General features: G+C 40.3%; 2 protein-coding genes across 4 annotated transcripts; both read left to right on the forward strand.

The window, feature by feature from the left end:
• The first annotated feature begins 8,071 nt into the window (after positions 1-8,071).
• On the forward strand, positions 8,072-9,861 carry LOC141605809 (uncharacterized). The gene is made up of 3 exons (XM_074424710.1): positions 8,072-8,309; positions 8,664-9,341; positions 9,426-9,861. Exons 2-3 carry the CDS (start codon positions 9,247-9,249, stop codon positions 9,835-9,837), a joined length of 507 nt encoding a protein of 168 aa, XP_074280811.1. The 5' UTR covers positions 8,072-8,309; positions 8,664-9,246; the 3' UTR covers positions 9,838-9,861.
• LOC141605808 (uncharacterized) lies at positions 9,858-14,543 on the forward strand. Of its 3 annotated transcripts, XM_074424708.1 has the most exons (7): positions 9,858-10,598; positions 10,685-11,035; positions 11,143-11,380; positions 13,080-13,175; positions 13,300-13,368; positions 13,492-13,772; positions 14,251-14,543. In XM_074424708.1, the coding sequence occupies exons 1-4, from the start codon at positions 9,939-9,941 to the stop codon at positions 13,115-13,117; spliced, it is 1,287 nt and encodes a 428-aa protein (XP_074280809.1). In that variant the 5' UTR covers positions 9,858-9,938; the 3' UTR covers positions 13,118-13,175; positions 13,300-13,368; positions 13,492-13,772; positions 14,251-14,543. The 3 variants fall into 3 exon arrangements, with proteins under 3 accessions (XP_074280809.1, XP_074280807.1, XP_074280810.1); XM_074424706.1 differs by lacking the exon at positions 13,080-13,175; XM_074424709.1 differs by lacking the exons at positions 13,080-13,175; positions 13,492-13,772; positions 14,251-14,543 and having other exon boundaries at positions 11,143-11,184; positions 11,259-11,380.
• The last annotated feature ends 3,918 nt before the right edge of the window (positions 14,544-18,461 follow it).

The raw sequence follows: 18,461 nt of genomic DNA on the forward strand, positions 1-18,461 counted from the left end.
TGCACATCCCTTCTATGGAGGGTTCCACAGAAGGCAAATCAAGGGCGTGAAGCCACTCCCGCAAGTGACTCCACTCAGTTGAGGACGCACCTCGCAAACCACAGACAATTATACAACCACCACATTATCCAATCAACAATCACCAATTCCAAATCCGATATGATATAAAACAACAACAACGAATCAATCATCAACAATGGCAAGAAAACAATACTGAGTAGGGAAACCCTACCTGGAATAGCAATCACACGATCGTCACAGTAGCTAATCAGTAATGTTCCTCAACGAATCCTCCTCCTATAACACATATTCACATAATTACCACCTAATCATCATAACACACCAAAACCCCCCAAATCTACCCAATTAGGGTTTTAACCAAAATCAATGAAACATAATAAAAATTATACAAGAAGCTTACCCTTGACACGACGACCTCAACGGCGTAAAGAACAAGAATATCCGACGATCCTAGCCTTGGGATTTGTTAACAACGCGAAGAAAGCGAACTACGTAACTGTGGACATGGGCCACGTCTCGGTCCGCGGATTTAGGCCGCCTACCGGTCCGCGGTCACGGACCACCTGTACGCCAGGCCAATCTGTGGACATGCAGAGGTCTCTTTGAAAGCCATGCTCGGCGGCGTAAAAATGCTTTCGACCGGATCGCTTTAGATCGGTCGGTATCGTCTCGGCAAGCGCCGCGAAACGATGTAGAGATGTTCGGAGTCGCCACCAAGCATTTGTGGGATGCCTGGAACCCGTTCGAAATCCACTTTGTACCTAGGTCAATTCAAGGCAAAAAGCGGTGTTTGACATAGGTACTAAAGATAAGGACTCGTCCCCCTTTTACCATTCTATGCCTCAAATGACTCTCGTACGCCCTGGATAAGGCCATCCACTATCCAAAGGTTCTGAGTAAGGGGTGAGGGTACGTATTGGGAAGCCCTTTAATCGGACACCCAATCCCGCCCGCGTTAGCGGCCTCTACTGATCGATCGTGGTTGTTTAAGTGCAAAAGTTGATAGAACGGTTAAAATGCATGAATGCGCATCCAAAAGTTTAACCTAACATGTGAGCTTTCTAAGTCGGTTTGTTAATCCAAATATCAAGCATAAGATGTCAAGTTGGATTTAGATTGATTTGCATGTGAAAACGGAAATTAAACATCCATTTACCAAATTCGGGTTATGATGCTTAACACGATCCATTTATTTGAAAAAGGATGTCAAATGACAAAGTGTAAAAACGTGAGCTTGTCAATCTGATCCGTCCTGTATTCGGATTAACCGTAATCTGTATCGTCCTAGACAAGTGTTAAAACGAGGCAGAACAGTGCCAGGCAGCCCCATTGGGGCGCGAGCCTGTTGGCGATGGAAGGGGCTCTGCCCTGGTTTTGAAAGATGGAAACAGGCGGCCACTTGGGGCGCGAGCCATGAGCCGACCAAAGGGGGCGTCTCCTTGTTTTTGAAAAGGTTATTTAAAACCGTATTTGTGATTAAATAATTTGCAAATGTTGTTTCCATGACTCGAAATAATTACTATTGTGTTAGTAATATTCGTTGTCGGATTTGCATGTTTGAAAAGCATAGTTTATAAATAAAAATGTAAAATGTTTGATTTGAACTAATTATGTTAAGTTCACTTATTTGTAATTAGTCCTGTTTGTCATCGTACTCGGATTAAACCGACATGGTATAAAGAACCAAGGATGATTATGAATTATGACTAATATATTTACAAATGTAAACAAATGAGAAATATGGTAAATAAAATAAAAGGGTGTTAAAATACCCATTAAAATGTGATTAACCAACAATATCATCGGGTCACGGAATAAACCGTCATGGTATAAAGAACCAAGGATGATTTTTGTAATGGCCAAAATATGTTTATCATAAAAATGAATTAAAACATTTGAAATGGTAAAAACCGTAAAAGGAAAGAAGTAAGAATAAAAGAAAGTGTTGAAGGAAAGACGAACTCAAACACGGATGAGTCTGACCCGAGACCCACAAGAGGCGCGAGCTCCCTTGCATAGCAAGGAGCTTCTGTCTCAGGCCAAAACTCGGTTTTGGCCCGTCTAACCTATATTTGAATCGTGTTATGCATTGTTCATGCTTATAGACTCATAAAAACATTAAATACATGAAATAAAGGAGTTGTTTACACCCTCAAACTTACGTGTATTGATGTTTGCGAAGTAGACGACTTTAGAGACGGTTTTCTCGTTGTGACTAATCGCGATCAAAGAAGTTTAAAAAGAGTGCCTTAAAAAAGGATTTGGTTTTGAAAATATGTTGAAAATATGTTAATTAAAACATGTTGATTGATTAGTTGAGTTGGTCGAATGGGTCGGTCGAATGCACGGCGACGGTACCAAAAAATATGTGTAAGGCTTGTGTTTACGATCGGTAGGTCGTAAACACGTGTCGATTTGTTGACTTATGAAGTCGAGTATAGAAGTTTAAGGGAGATGTGAGGGGGCGGACTCTCGCGTGAAGTTTGTAGTGTATGATGGTGGGTATTTATAGAGAAATGTGGGATGGTAGGTCGGTTGTGTTTGCTTAGAGACTAAGCAGACACCTGCTTTAGGCGCGGGGTACCCCGTGATACAATGGGGTGTACTGTCCCTTTCGCAAATTTGGATTTTGCATTTGTTCTAACCAATGTTTTGTTGGTTGTGATTTGATGTCTTTGAGGTTTGCTTAACCGTGTAAGATTCCTCTTAGGTGATATTTGGGGTAGGTATTTTGTGTCTTTGACTCGGGTTTGACCCGTGTGAGTCGGGATTTGAATTTTGAGTCGGTTTTTGGCTCGGTGTCAGTTTTGACTCTAATTAGGGTCATTTTAATGGAAATGACATGATGAAGACATTCATAGCATTATTTTTGACATTCGAGATTTGGGTTGACTCGGGTTGACTCAGGTTGACTCGAGTTGCGGGTTTCTGAGTCGGTTTTGGGTCCGAAGACGGTTTTAACTCTAAATAGTGTTATTTTAATGCAAATGAAGTTAGAAAACTTTTGAAATCATTTTCATATCCGAGTAGTGCATTAAACTGTCTCATATATAGCCAATCCACGCACGCATATCAAAAACACGTTATAGTCCGATCATCATCGGGTGGTTTTTGGAAGGTGCAGATACTGGGTATCTACAGAGCCCCCACTTTGACTAAGGCTTGGACAGGGCGAAAGTCAAAGTATGATCTCTAGGTCAATCGAATATTACAACCTGAAGACTTTTGCGACGTCGAGGCGACTCAAAAGGGTTTGAGCCAAGGACCTGCCGTCGGGAAGGGCGACGTCGAGGCGACTCGAGGATTCGAGTCAAGGACCTGCCGTCGGGAACATTTTAGAGTCTGCCGACTTCCGATTCGGGTCGTTTAAAGTCCATTAGACTACGTATAAAGGCTCGCCAGCCATAAGAAGGAATCATACCTGAGGCATCTTCGGGATACGTCCTTCAATCATTTGCACGCAAAGGCTCGCCAACCGGTGTTGAAGGTGGTGCGTTTTGAGGCTCGCCAGCCATAGGAAGGAGTCATACCTGAGGCATCTTCGGGATATGTCCTTGAGTCGTATCTCGTGTGCGTGCAAAGGCTCGCCAGCTGTGATAAGGAGTCGTACCCGAGGCATCTTCGGGATACGTCCTTGAGTTGTACCTTGTTTGCGGACAAAGGCTCGCCAGTTTGTGAAAAGGAGTCGTACCAGAGGCATCTTCGGGATACGTCCTTGAGTTGTATCTTGTTTGCGGACAAAGGCTCGCCAGCCATATGCGTTGTAAGGCTCGCCAGCCATCTATGGTCGAATGATCGACTGTGGGAAATAGCATGTGTGACATCTATTTGAAAATCGGCACTCGCTGGGGAGTTAGAAACTTCTCAGGACGCGCCGGGAATATGAGTTGCTGCTCGCTGGGAGGTAGCGTATGCCAGGTAATCGACGGGGTTAAAGCCCTTGGACTTGATGGGTCACCGTTTGTTGGGAAGAACCCAGTACTCAATTGGAGTGAGTTTGTCTTCTCAAGATTATCTGCGTGGTTAGTGACCACACAAATCCGCAGTCGCATAAACAAGCAGGTTGAATGTAAGCATATAAGCACGTACGCACATAAGCATGTGAGCAATTAGCGTATAAGCAACTAGCACGTAGGCATATAAGCAATTAGCATATAAGCAACTAGCATGTAATATCTCACGCGAAGGGAGATAGAAGTTTTGAAAGTTGTGAAGCTTGAAATCTGTTAAGAGTTGGAATTGGTTGCTCGTAGATACGTGATGTGATATATTAGAGAGACGTGACCGTTGGGACATTGACTCATACAGACGCACACTGACAGACTAACAGATGGGCAGTCGTGAACGTGACACAAAGTTAGTGTCGACACAACACGGGGGTGACTCTGACAGACTTTGCACATGTAAGTGCAACTCCTAGCCAAGAAAGGGTGACAACGCGTATCAACTCTCTGAGGTAGAAGGTCCGATCGGCTGGGGAACATGAATTGATTATCTTCTCCAGGCATCTTTGCCTCCGTTTGCTTGTTGGAGATCCCTTCTCGAGGTATGATGATTCGGAGAACGGAACCAAGACCTTGTCATCATCCGAACCGAGCCCTAGGCTATGGGCGGTTTTAATTTGGACTATAGTTGAGACTCAAAAGATGTTTGAGGATAAAGGACGGGTGGCGTCTCGAAAGAGAAGCCCCCAGAGTGAGAAGGTGGGACCTTGAAAACAAGGAATGGGTGACGTCTTAAGGAAGAAGCCCCCAGTAAAGAGGTATAAGATTAATATGTGCAGCTGGGTGGGCTACTTTTGAGGATTGATGTTGATGGTTGAGATTGAAAGAGATATGCGGTTGTGTCCTTGTTGGGGGACTGCCTACGTATTCGCGTGTTTGTGAAATCAAACCAGATCGTAGTTCCGAGCCGGTTATTGAGGATTGAAAATTGGAAATGTTGTGAAAGGAGCATGCGTGGTTGTGCCCTTGTAATAGGACTGCCTACGTATTTGCGTGTTTGCGAAATCAAACCAAATCGTAGTTCTGAATGTGTGTGCCTAAGCGAGATGTTAGGACCTTAAAGTGATTTTGAGGTGTATGGTTGCGCCCATGAAGGACTGCCTACGTATTCACGTGATGTGAAATCAAACCAGGTCGTAGTTCTGAGCGTGTGTGCCTAAACGAGTTGTTAGGACCTTAAAGTGTGAGGGTCACGACGGTAAATGCCGTTTGGTGACTCGAAAAATTGATTTGAGATAATTCCTCCTTGATCATGAATCGAAGAGGTGTAATTTTTGAAAATGTTCCTTATCATGTGAGCACACTAAAAAGTGGACCCTAAGGGTAGATTGGGTATGTCCCGTCCTCGGTGGCAAAGCATTCGAGGACTCCGTATCTGGGTCAGGGTGAAAATGGCTTCGACATTATGGAATGTGGAGCTTGGTAATAATGGTTTGTTTGACAGATAAAAATCTGGAGTTGAGCGTCACGACAGAAAATTCCGTTTGGTGACTCGAAGATTGATTGGAGATAAATACCTCTTGATCATGAATTGAAGAGGTGTAATTTGTGAAAATGTTCCTTATCATTTGAGCACACTAAAAAGCGGACTCTAAGGGTAGATTAGGTATGCCCCGTTCTCGATAGCAAAGCATTCGAGGACTCCGTGGGGATTGTGGTAAAAAATGGCTTCAACATTAGGGAATGTGGAGCTTGGTAATAATGGGTTTGCTTAACAGATAAAAAATCTGGAGCAAGAATTTTGTGGTGTTTAGGCCGATGGGTAACGACTTGTAGTGTGGTGCGGAATGGGGTCTCCAGCTTGATGTGGCCTGAGCACGAAATGGTTGGTAAATAACATGGGATCAGATTTCCATGTCTGGACCTTAAATGTTAAGGTGCGATATTACGAGCTTGAGGGGGAATCCTCAGAAGCCTAGATAGGTCTCCCTGCAACATTCTCTAGAAGGACTTAGGGGTGAAGCGGTGTTGGTTATAATCTTGAGGGGAATCCCCAGGATCCTAGATATGGCTCCCTGTAACAGTCTCTAGAAGGACTTAGGGGTGAAGCAGTTTTGGTTGAGGTTTTAGTGTTTGGTGTTTTGGACTTGTCGGTCCGGGATTTGATGTATTGGACTCGTTGGTCCAGGCTTTGGACTTGTTGGTCCTGGACTTGGTATTTTGGACTCACTTGTCCAGGATTTTGTGTGTTGGATGCTTTCTTTGGATTTTGGCCTTTTTGGGAAAAGGGTTTCAATCTTGTTTTGTTTTGATTTTGGTCTTGGCCTTGACGTTGGGTGATAGCCTTTGGCTTTGGTTTTTTTGCTTTGAGCGAATTGATTTCGGCTTTGGTTTTTGCTTTGGCCTTGAACTTTGGCTTTGGGCGAATGGATATTGGCTTGGGCCTTTGACTTTGGCCTTTCGCTTTGACTTTGGGTGAATGGATATTGGCTTGGGCCTTTGATTTTGGCCTTTCGCTTTGGCTTTGGGGAATGGGTATTGGCTTGGGCCTTTCATTTTGGCCTTTCGCTTTGGCTTCGGGTGAGTGGCTATTGGCTTGGGCCTTTGATTTTGGCCTTTCGCTTTTGCTTTGGGTGAATGGATATTGGCTTGGGCCTTTGATTTTGGCCTTTCGCTTTGGCTTTGGGTGAATGGATATTGGCTTGGGCCTTTGATTTTGGCCTTTCGCTTTGGCTTTGGGTGAATGGATATTGGCTTGGGCCTTTGATTTTGGCCTTTCGCTTTGGCTTTGGGTGAATGGCCGTTGGCTTGGGCCTTTGATTTTGGCATTTCGCTTTGGCTTTGGGTGAATGGCTGTTGGCTTGGACCTTTGATTTTGGCCTTTTGCTTTGGCTTTGGGGAATGGGTATTGGCTTGGGCCTTTGATTTTGGCCTTTCGCTTTGGCTTTGTGTGAATGGATATTGACTTGGGCCTTTGATTTTGGCCTTTCGCTTTGGCTTTTGGTGAATGGCTATTGGCTAGGGCCTTTGATTTTGGCCTTTCGCTTTGGCTTTGTGTGAATGGCTATATTGTTTTTTGTCGTACTTCGTTCGAGGAAGGTAAAGGTGCAGATGGGAATGTGCCTGTTGGTGAAAGGTTGATATTTGGTGCTGGGATATTTTTTTGGGGAATGGGCTTGCCTTCCGTCATTGACATGAATAAGGAGACGTTCTTGCTTGTTATCTAGGTTCGTCACAGGATCCCTTTGATCGAGAGCTCGTTTTTAGATCGGGTGCTAATGAAAGGTTTCTATTTCCAGACATGGAATAGGTCAAGAGAATGGACACGGAGTTTCGAGTCCTTTGCTTACTCGGTACGGAACGTCACTCGAGTGTACTCACATTGAATTTGGAACATGTTGTTTGTTTTAAATCATTTCTCAAATCAATTCTCGTTGTCAACGGGAAATGGTAAAGGGGAGAATATATGATAGTTGAAAATTGTGCTTTTATTTAGATAAATAAGATGTTAGCACAGACTCGATGAATACATGTGACTCATGGGGACAGCCCCCAGTTGTCGCTTAGGAATAAAATGACAGACACTAGGATAGATATGAGAAAGCCTAAGACTCGGACTCGGACTCGGACTTAATCGTAGATACGAACTCCTAATCATCATGTTCCTCCTCGAAGGTTTCTTTCGCAGCATCCAGCGGCTTGATTGTTTGATCTTGAGCATTGACCCACTCACTACTACAAAAATAGACCTAATGCAACATTTCGTGTGCAACACTTACGGTTTGTGTTGCATTTTTCAGTTAATTAAGCAACGCTTAATTTATAAATGTTCTTTTTTACATACATAGTAACAACTTAATATAAGTGTTGCAATGTATTACTCGAAGTGCAACGTTTTTATACAAATGTTGCATTTTGTCGCAACACTTGTGCAACACTTATATCACATAAGTTATAAACCTTTTATAAAAATTTCATTTTTTTGTTCAGCCGCTAAAAACATTTTACTGAAAATTTTGTTTGTGCGCCACTTTTTATTTTTTGGAATCTCCCATCAATAATCAATATTATTATTATTTTATTCAATCTTTCAATTCCTTCCATCACGCGTCGTTCAATTCATTTATTTGATACAGTAACAAAAACTCTTTGATATTCTTCGTCCTTTCTCATTGGACACTTCCACCGTCTCTTTGCTTCTCCTTTCTCATTCGATCTTCTTCGTTTCTCTTTCATGCATTCAATCCACTGTCTCTAATCATTCAATCTCAAGTTTGATTCACCCAGAAAAGGCGAAGGCATATTGGGAACGAAGCAACCATCGTTCGCGACTTTTCTTATTAGGTTTGTACCCTAATTTTGTTTATTATTTCAATTGCAATTTTTTTTTTTTATCTTTGAGTTTGAGTTGTTGGTTTATTGATTTAGTTGCAATTAAACCTTGCAAAACCGTCATTATCTTGGCCGTTCGCCAAGCCGCACGCCGATCACCACTGCTGCTCTGTCTCACCACCACCGCAAATTCTTTTCTTAATTATAGTTTTAGTGTTGAATTTGGGGAAGTTCATTAATTAGGTTATTTAATTTCTTTTCCAACTTGCGTTAATCGCCATTTTTGCTATATTCAGTTTCTTTGTGAGGCTAATTGGTTTAGTTTTATTTATATTTGATGGATTTTTGTTTTCCGTTTTTCATTAGGTTATGTTCTCGGAATCTTTTGTCAAGTCGTTTTCAAAACTACCCTCGACCTACTCAAAGAAGGTTGTACTGAATTTCTTATTGAAACTTGCAAATGGGTGGCAGCCTAAAAAATATAAAGCTGATGCAATCTCTGGGAGTTCGAGTATTGTGAAACAATATCGAGTAGAGGGTCGCTATATCATTTGCACAAATGATATATGCAAGGACTCCGGATATGCAACCCAAGTGCTGAAGGTCTGGGATATTTTGCACTTGATTGATGTACCAGCATTGATCAAGAAACTGGAGAATGTATACCGTTCTTTCCCCGATGATTATCTTAACCGTCCCAAGGCCAAATCCCTCGAGGGGTACGTACCATATACTAGCAATGCTGATTCAAGACGCTACGACTTCTGTACTGATTCTTGGTACTCAGATACTAGCAATGCTGATTCAGGCCATTCAGCAGACATTTCTTGTGGAACAAATTATATCGAGTATAGCAAAGTGAAGGAGAGCTTACTGTTAATGAAGTTTTATTCCTTTTCTGCGGGTGTAGTTAGCCATTTGCTTTCTGAGCTACCCATCAGTCTTCAACATGTGTGTGACTGGAACTTCTCTTCGACAACTCTTTGTAACCGTTAATCCAAAGCTCTGTGTTGCTGTGAAACGACACATCAACAATTTTCAAAGGTATGTAAATCTTACTCGTTTTGTTCACCTGTTAAGCACTGGTACTGTGACTCTGTGAGTGATTTAACGGGGTGTTCACTGCAGGTTTGTTCGCGGTGAGACATTTGGTGAGGAAAAGATTACTGTTAATGCAAATGAGTTGGATGAAGACGAGAACTTCAAAGACGTTCCAACTTCATTCATTGAGACTCCTCTAAAAAGCTACCCTCTAGTCGTGACATTTGATATGTTGTTGCTGATGCTTGACCGAACAATAGGACTGTCGTATTTCAATAGATTTCCTGATATTAGGAAAATCTACTCGCAAGGAACTAATTCTAGACTAGTTCAGCAAACTTTGAGAAGGAGAGAAGTCACCTTCGAAAAGTTCCGAGAATGTTACTGGCCCCATTTTAACATGAAGATGACACACAAACTAGACCCTTTAAGAGTTTTCGCGGAGATCAACACTCATAAAAGGCTCTCTTCATTTCGGACAGCAGACTGCCGAAGCTAAATCCTCTTTGGAGAGATACATTCAATTATCGACAAAAAGGGTCGACTTTTGATGAGTCGGAGAGAAATCAGATATATCAGATATTTCTAGACTATGAGAAGATGAAGCTGACGCGAGAAGAATATGATTCAGCTGATCTAGTGAATGATGTATATCATCGGTTGAAGCACGAAGAATATGAGGGTGACTATATGGATTTTGTTTATGTGGATGAAGTTCAGGATTTAACTATGAAGCAACTTGTTATTCTGAAGTATATCTGCAAAAATGTTAAGGAGGGTTTCGTTTTTGCCGGTGATACAGCTCAGACCATAGCTAAAGGTGTTCATTTCAGGTTTGAAGATGTAAAATGTTTATTCTACAAGGAATTTTTGCATGAAGAGAAAAAAGAGCTTAATCGGAAATTATCTCCGCTTTTCAACCTATCCCAAAATTTCCGAACTCATGCTGGAGTTCTAAATCTAGCACAGAGTATTACTGAACTCATTTATCATTTTTTCCCGGAATCTATTGATAAACTAAGCCCTGAAACTAGTCTAGTGCATGGCGAAGCTCCTGTTGTACTTGACTGTGGATGTCATGGAGATGCCATGTCAGTGATTTTTCGAAAGCAGGGAAATGACAGTGAGAATCTCATTAGCTTCGGATCTGATCAGGTGATACTTGTGAGAGATGATTCTGTAAAGGATGAGATTACCAAACGTATTGGAAGACGAGCCATTGTGCTGACGATATTTGAGTGCAAAGGGCTCGAGTTTCAGGTAATGAGTCATGGCTGAATATATCTAAATGCTTGTCTTCTTGATATCTCATTGTCGTACGCATGGCTGAATATATCTAAATGCAGGATGTATTGCTGTACAACTTCTTCAAGACATCACCGTTGCAAGAACAATGGAGGATAATATACGAGTACATGGTTGAGAATCGACTTCTTCCGGGAAACCAAGAGTCTCTTCCTCAATTTTCTCATTTAAAACACAATATCTTGTGTTATGAACTAAAGCAACTGTATGTAGCTGTAACCCGAACAAAGCAAAGGTTATGGATATGTGAAGAGAGTGGCGGTTTTTCATTGCCTATGGTACGCTACTGGCAGAAGTTGAATACGATCCAAGTCAAAATATTGGATGATGCTTATGCTCGGGAAATGCCAGTTATAAGTAGTTCATATGACTGGAAACTTCAGGGTTTGAAGGTTTGCCTTATTTATGAAACTTCTATATCTTGTTCTTCGAGTTTTTATTTGTTATTTTTTTACTGTTTCGGCAATCACCAAGATGTTTCTGCATATTTTTATTGCAGATGCTTCAAGTGCGTAATTACAAGACAGCAGCGCAATGCTTCACACGTGCTGGAGAAAAAGACTGGGAAACCTATACCAGAGCTTCTGAACTTAAAGAAGCTGCTCAGAATGTAAGGAGCTTGAGTGTAGACAAGTCATTGAAAATGCTTGAAGAAGCTGCTCAGTTGTTTGAAAGCATTGCGAACAGAAAGAAAGCAGCTGAATGTTACTTTGATGCCGAGGATTTTGAAAAAGCAGGTAATTGAACCCTCTTACCTAATCCTAAACCGAATGACATGAAAACGAAAACTGAACAATTTTTTATTCATTAACATTCTAATTTGTAGCTTGAGATTTAGGGTTTGCTTCTTAATTTCCTAATTTGCTAGATCTATCGCGTTTTATATAATTGCGATAATCAATAGTTGATTTGATATATGTTGGATTGCCAATAACAAATCGCCGTTTATGTTAGTTGTCAATGAGAGGCTGGAAATAATACCTTAGTTATGGCACTGCTATCATGCTTGTCCCCTGAACCACCGTGCTTTCTCTTTGAATGACAAAATTTCAACAATATTATGTTCTCGTCTACCAGTGTATTGTTTTCCTCAACTAAGACACTCACCTCTCACCTGAGAAAGGTAGCCAGAAAATGAAGGGGAAAATCAAAGGTTGAAATGGACTAAACCTTGTCTCCATTTCATGTTAGGCCAAATAGTCGGTGCTCTTCAGCTTTGGAATGTGATGAAGTAAAATGGTTATCTAGGTCATCCATGCTTGTTGTATCATGAAGTAGAAACTAGCAAATAATATTACAAGACAATGTGTAACAAAAAGAAAGGGTAGGATTGCATAAGAATGGGAGAATAAGGTCTTACATATGATTGCCTATTTCTTATTTATACTAGGGAGTGGCAAAGTAAATCTCAGCTAGTAGTGACAGTACTACCACTGGAGACATTATGTTGCTGGTTAAAGGTTGGGTGGGCGAGCTTATATTCTCCCCCAATGCTTCTCTAATTATTCGCTTACTTCATTGATATTTCTGCTTTTACATCATTAATCATATGGTTGACGATGAAAATGTTGGTTTTGAAAAGGTTTGTTATGGTTGCCAACTCACATTTTTCATGAACTTTGTCGCGATGTTAATATTTATAAGTTCCATCACTTAATACTCCCTCTGTCCCATTCATTTGTTTACCCCGTCAAAATGAATAAAAAAGTTAAACAAATGATCGAGATAAAGGGGTGTCTTATTATGGAGTGTTTACTTGTGCCCTTCAATTTATTTCCAATAACCAGGTAATGAATAGATTTATTATTATGATATTCCTATATCCTTTGGCCTTATCAGAAGTGATCTTTTATGATTCTTATGATTCAGCTATGAAAGTTCGTTCTTCGACAAAGTTCTTGCTCCCCATATTCCTTAAGCTCTTAAACATGATGGCGAGTTGTGTGTTTTATTTTTTCTTAGTAAGCCATTCAAAAAATTTGACAAGTAATAAAACTTGAGTATTTGTTGAACTTATTAGGTAGCAAACTATCAAATAATGTCTAGTTATATCACGAGTAGATACAAATACAATGAATGTGGTATGCCTGTAGTGAAACTGGGTTAATGTGTTGCTGATGTGCACTTCTGAAACTGCTTGTTACGCACACGCTGTCAGTGTTGTTGGCTGCTGCAGCAATGGTGTGGGCTATTGGTTAGTGATTCCTTGCTCCTGTAACACGGTTGGACTACTCATTGCAACTGGCATGTTGGATGCTGGTAGCTTGTCGGCTGGCTGCAGGGATGCACGGTGCTATTCTATTGGTTACTGGTGCCTGGTGGCTAGTGTGTAGGCTGAATATAGCTTGTTTGGGTCATTCGTGTCGAAGGCCACACAATTCAAATGATACCTAAGTTTCTTTTTTACATATAATAATATCTTCTCTTTTATTGTAGACAAGTCCCCAAGATGGTTGATGATAGATATTGAATAGTTCGTGAAATCAATTATTGTTGCTGAATGACGATTCTCATGAAGTGTCCTCTTATTAGGTTCGAAGAATTGTGGATATTATATGCATAGAAATGAGTTTTGAACGTAGTTTTTTTATATCCTCTGATATTTGAATGATTTCCCATCTCATATTTTTGATTCAATCTGACTTCAATGTTTCAGGGAAAGGACTCGAAGGACTCACATATGAGGGAGGAAGGGCAAGACTTAAACAACATTGACACTCATCTTGTAAATCCGGTTACCTTTGACTCGGAATTCTAGTCCACTGCTCAAGTTTTTGTTTTGAAATCTTGTTTATTTCAATTAGGTAATTGATATGACCATTTGTAATTAATTGGCTAATATATGCAGCATGATGGATGAGAAGACGACATTAAGAAAAGAAGCCATAACCCAGGATGTCATGATGACTGTTAGTTGATGTCATGATGGATGCTATGCGCCTGCGGCTGCTGTCATCTCGATGTCCTGATAGTTGCTGATGTCGCTGTTACCTGTTACTACTAGATGTTACTACTAGATGTTGCTGCTACATGTTGCCGCTTGCTGCTGTTGCCTGCTGCATGTAGGTCAGGTCTGGCATGCTGGCTTTTGCTGATTTGTGGTGCTGGTTGCTGCTTACATTTGACAAGGTTAGTATATAACTTAATCTTTGATCCGCATTATTTTGATAAATTGGAACTTTGAAGATTATTAGAATCATATCTTTCTGGTTTTTGTTATCGTCTTGTTATGAGAAAACTCATGGAGGGAAGAGGGGGAGAAGGAAAGGTAAGGAAACGAAGGGAAGGGTTAATGGAGTAGGACAGCCCGTGTTATATTACAGGTCCCATTACATCACGTAGCATTACAATATGGCTTTTGGTTAACATTGTTTGACATATGCTGTTTTTGTGAATAGATTTGGCGTAAAATGAATGAAATATTAGCTGGTAAATCATGTACCTGTAGAAGAAATAAGGGGCGGCTAGTTTTCTGCACATCCTTGTTAATTAGTTGTTCTTTAATGCATTATTTATTATTTCGTGATAATTAAGTGTGACGTATCATCTATGCCTATTGAGCCTTTGAATCCTCAAATCTAATAATGTTCTATTTTTTATGTTACAGGTTGCATTTGAGGTATTAACAATGATGACGGGTTGATTTTTTGTCCGGCTGGCAACATATATATGGTCACAATACAAGAATGAAGACTTATAATTACTAGCTTTCAAATAGTCGTTAAGAATTATTATTTGTTCTATTTAAACATTTGTTATATTTGTTTTAGTTAAATAATTGAACATTTGCGATCGAAGTTCTACTTTTGATCCTTTTTTGAAATGTAATTGACATATTTTTGAGACTGAATCAATTGAATGCACAATTAGAGAGAATTACAATTGTTGCGTGCCTTACAAGTCCTTATGTCGTTGCACTTTATTAAGTGTTGTTTTTGAATAAATTAGTGTTGCATTTGTTTATTATAAGTGTTGTTTTGGGACGTAACGAGTGTTGCGTTTCCAAAATAAAAATGTTGCATTAATTTGATATAAGTGTTGCTTATCAACATGAAAAGTATTGCATTAGTTCAGGAAGTGTTGCTTTTTTTACATAAGAAATGTTGCATTAGAAGATAAAAAATGTTGCCTTTGCAATTGAGAAAGCGTTGCATAAACATGACCAATGCAACACTTTTCAAAAGTGTTGCTTCAGATTAAAAAGTGTTGCATTAAGCGTTGCAATGACCTAATGCAACAAGACCTGATGTAGCACTTGATTAAGTGTTGCATAAACTCTATTGCAACATTTATATGACATTATGCAACAATAGCAAAGTGTTGCTATAGAATCTAAATGTAGTAGTGACTTGAGCACTTCACTCTCGTTGTTGGGGATGATATGAGGACAATAGTCGATGAGACTTTTATCTCCTTGTAGAAAGAGATGTTGATTAGGGTTGTTTTCATCACTTGGTTGGCCTAGGGATGAAGCTACCAGTTCATTGTTGTCGATCATATTTTGAATAACATGTTTCAGTTTGAAGCATGTTTCAGTGTCATGACCATTTCCTCGATGATATTGGCAATATGCATTGCCGTCCCAGAAATGGCTTTTCATGCATTCAGACGGGTCCGGAGTGGGCCCGATTGGTTGTAGCTTCCCTTCAGTCATGAGCTTTTGAAGAGCTGTGGCATAGGTTGTGTTGAGTTTGGTGAATATCCTTTGAGAACGTTCAACCTTGCTATTTGACTTGAGACATTCAGGAGGATTGTCTTGACTGAGAGGTGCAATTATGATTTTGTCAGCTTCAATCATGTCTTAAATGGCATGCTTGAGTTTGAAACAGGTTTCGGTGTCATGGCCCTTGCCTTGATGGTATTGGCAATAGGCATTACCATCCCAGAATCGGGCTCTTTTGTGTTCGGGTTTGTCCGGAGTCGGACCAATGGGTTGGATCATTCCTTCTGCAGCAAGTATCTCCACAGCGGTGCCATATGTTATTCCCAGATCTGTGAATACCCTTTGATGTTTTCCAATGGTTCCCATATTGGTGTTTTTTTGGGATGTTTTTGTGAGTTTTGTTTTTGTTTTTGTTTTTGTCAATCTTGGGCGGAAGCAGGATTTGGTCATTGTCAATGGGAAGTTTTTGGGAAGTTGTTTTGTATTTTGAAGGGGATTTTGGTGAGGTAATTTCATGTTCTTTGTTGGTAGGTTCGTGGATGTGGGAACCATCGGATGACTCCTCATTTTCAACAGCTATTGGTTGGTGAACCAAGGGTTGGTTTCCTTGATGGTCAGGTTTATTTTCTGTACTACCAAACCTCTTCTCCAAATTAGCTACCCGGGTGTTCAAGTCATCGATAGCCACTTGCAGCTTTCAGAATATGTTGTTGATGGAGACGGAGAGCATCATTATAGCGCTTTGTATGCCATCCTCATCAATTGCATGAATTTTCTCATCGTCAGGAGAGACGAGATGAGAGCAGTCTAGGGAAGATTCCTGACTGCGTCCAATAGGATTTTCAGGAGGGTTATTTTTGTGGTTTGTTGAGGGAGGTAATGGTAACTCGCCCTTTTCGATCATATCAAGGATGACGCCTTTCAGGGAGACACATTTCAGTATCGTGTCCGCGACCTTGGTGATATTGACAAAACAGTTTTCCGTCCCATCTACGTCCTCGCTTGTTTGGCAGAGAGTCTGGAGTTGGACCAATTGGTTGAAGTTTTCCTTGGGAGGTTAGCCTTTGCAAGGCTGTGGCATAAGGCATACCCAGATCAGGGAAGGACCTATGAGGTCGTCTGGTTTTGGTTTGGTCGTTGGCCAGTAGCCGGCTTTCAAGAAACTTAACCCTTTGCTCAATATCAATAGAGGGAAAATTCCCAGTTATCATTTTGTCCTCAACCTGGGAGAGACGAGTGCTCAAGTTTTCCACGGTAGCTACGAGTCGAAGGACCATGTTGTTGGTTTCAGCAGAAGTCATGGCGGATGCAGATTGATAGGCTCCTTGACTTTCTGGTTGGCGATTGATGGCACACAAGGGATTCCTATTTGACATAATGATGGGAGTTATAACTTGTCTTGGCAAGGGATTACACCAACAAAGGCAAGTACGACACATATGTAAAAAAGGAAGTTTTGCTGTGAAGACGCGACGGTGTGACTAGGTTATGAGTTCATAAAGATCGTGAATGACCTATTGTGTTTGAACTCTTGGTGCATGACATTGAACTTAGACTCGAGTGTCGACTTTGGCATAGTGATGCCTAGATAGACGACTTCTGACTCAGTTTGGATGTGCGTTACTGGCGTGACGCCGTTGGACAAGACATGTACACAAACTTGACCTTTGACCCGTAATTTAGGGGAAAGATGGGTTTAATACCCGAGAGGTTTTGACTCTCCTAACGCCATAATTAGGCGACACGACCTAGACCAAAAGGTAGGCACTAACTTCTGCAGAGACTCGACGTTATCTAGACGACTTGACTTGAAATCAACTCGAGGCTGAATCAGAAAGGTGGACTGAAATTTTCGAAAATAGAAATTTTCAAAAAGGTTCATTTGTCGTTTTATGGACGGCTTCCGAAGAGTAGGGATCCTTAGAAGGTCGGCCAGTTGAATAGTTGTCTTAAGTTTGTTTTCAAAAGACGGTTTGAGTTTGAGTCGGCTCGAAAAACGATGTACTGTTTCCAGAGACGGTTTTTGAAATTCCGAATTACGGATTAGAAAATCGAGAATCGAATAATTTGGAATCGTCATCACAATGGCCATGAAAACGGTTAAGTTTGTTTTCAAAGGATTTAAAATTGGGTTAAAAATTTGATAACGGTTAAATTTGTTTTCAAAGATTTGATTTTGGATTGAAATTTGAAAACGGTTAAATTTGTTTTCAAAGAATTGATTTTGAATTTTGAAAACGGTCAGATTTTTTTTTCAAATGGTTTGAAGTTGGATTTGAAATTTGAAAACGGTTAGATTTGTTTTCAAAGATTTGATTTTGGATTTGAAATTTGAAAACGGTTAGATTGGTTTTCAAAGATTTGATTTTGAATTGAAATTTGAAAACGGTTAAATTTTTTTTCAATGATTTGAAATTGGATTTGAAATTTAAAAACGGTTAAATTGGTTTTCAAAGATTTTATTTTGAATTTGAAATTTGAAAACGGTTAAATTTGTTTTTAATGATTTGAAATTGGAAATTATGAGGATTGAATTCGTCATTACGACGGGTTAGAAAACCGTTTTAACCTTTGAAAGACGGTATGCAAATCGAAAATTGTGAGAATCGAAATCGTCATTACCACGGCTTAGAAAAGCCAAATTTGATTTCGAAAACGACATTTGAAATTTTGGAAAGTTGCACGGGTTAAAATCGTCATTACGACGGTTTGAAAAACGTTTTTGTTTGAAAATTGATTTCGAATTTTGAATATTTGAGGGTAGAATTCGTCATTACGACGGCGTAGAAGGGCGCTTTGAGAATGCAACGGTCGGCGACAGACCGAGGTTTTGAAATGGCCATTATGACGGCGTAAAAGGGTATTTTGAAATGGTTTTGAAAATCGTCATTACGACGGCCTAGAAAGGCGTGTTGAAATGGTTATAAAAACCGGATTTGAAAATCGTCAGTATGACGGCCTAGAAAGGCGTGTTGAAGTGGTTATAAAAAACTGGATTTGAAAATCGTTATTATGACGGCCTAGAAAGGCGTGTTGAAATGGTTATAAAAACCGGATTTAAAAATCGTCATTTTGACGGCCTAAAAAGGCGTGTTGAAATGGTTATAAAAAACCGGATTTGAAAATCGTTATTATGACGGCCTAGAAAGGCCTGT

Source organism: Silene latifolia, chromosome 10 (assembly GCF_048544455.1).
Source record: "Silene latifolia isolate original U9 population chromosome 10, ASM4854445v1, whole genome shotgun sequence".
NCBI classification, from domain to species: domain Eukaryota; kingdom Viridiplantae; phylum Streptophyta; class Magnoliopsida; order Caryophyllales; family Caryophyllaceae; genus Silene; species Silene latifolia.

What these genes read in the sequence shown, in the direction of transcription:
- LOC141605809 (XM_074424710.1), top strand. Translation starts at nt 9,247, where the DNA reads ATGTGTGTGACTGGAACTTCTCTTCGACAACTCTTTGTAACCGTTAAT. An exon ending in CACATCAACAATTTTCAAAG is followed by an intron (nt 9,342 to 9,425) that starts GTATGTAAATCT and finishes TGTTCACTGCAG; the next exon opens with GTTTGTTCGCGGTGAGACAT.
- LOC141605808 (XM_074424706.1), top strand. Translation starts at nt 9,939, where the DNA reads ATGAAGCTGACGCGAGAAGAATATGATTCAGCTGATCTAGTGAATGAT. An exon ending in GCAAAGGGCTCGAGTTTCAG is followed by an intron (nt 10,599 to 10,684) that starts GTAATGAGTCAT and finishes ATCTAAATGCAG; the next exon opens with GATGTATTGCTGTACAACTT. An exon ending in CGAGGATTTTGAAAAAGCAG is followed by an intron (nt 11,381 to 13,299) that starts GTAATTGAACCC and finishes TCAATGTTTCAG; the next exon opens with GGAAAGGACTCGAAGGACTC.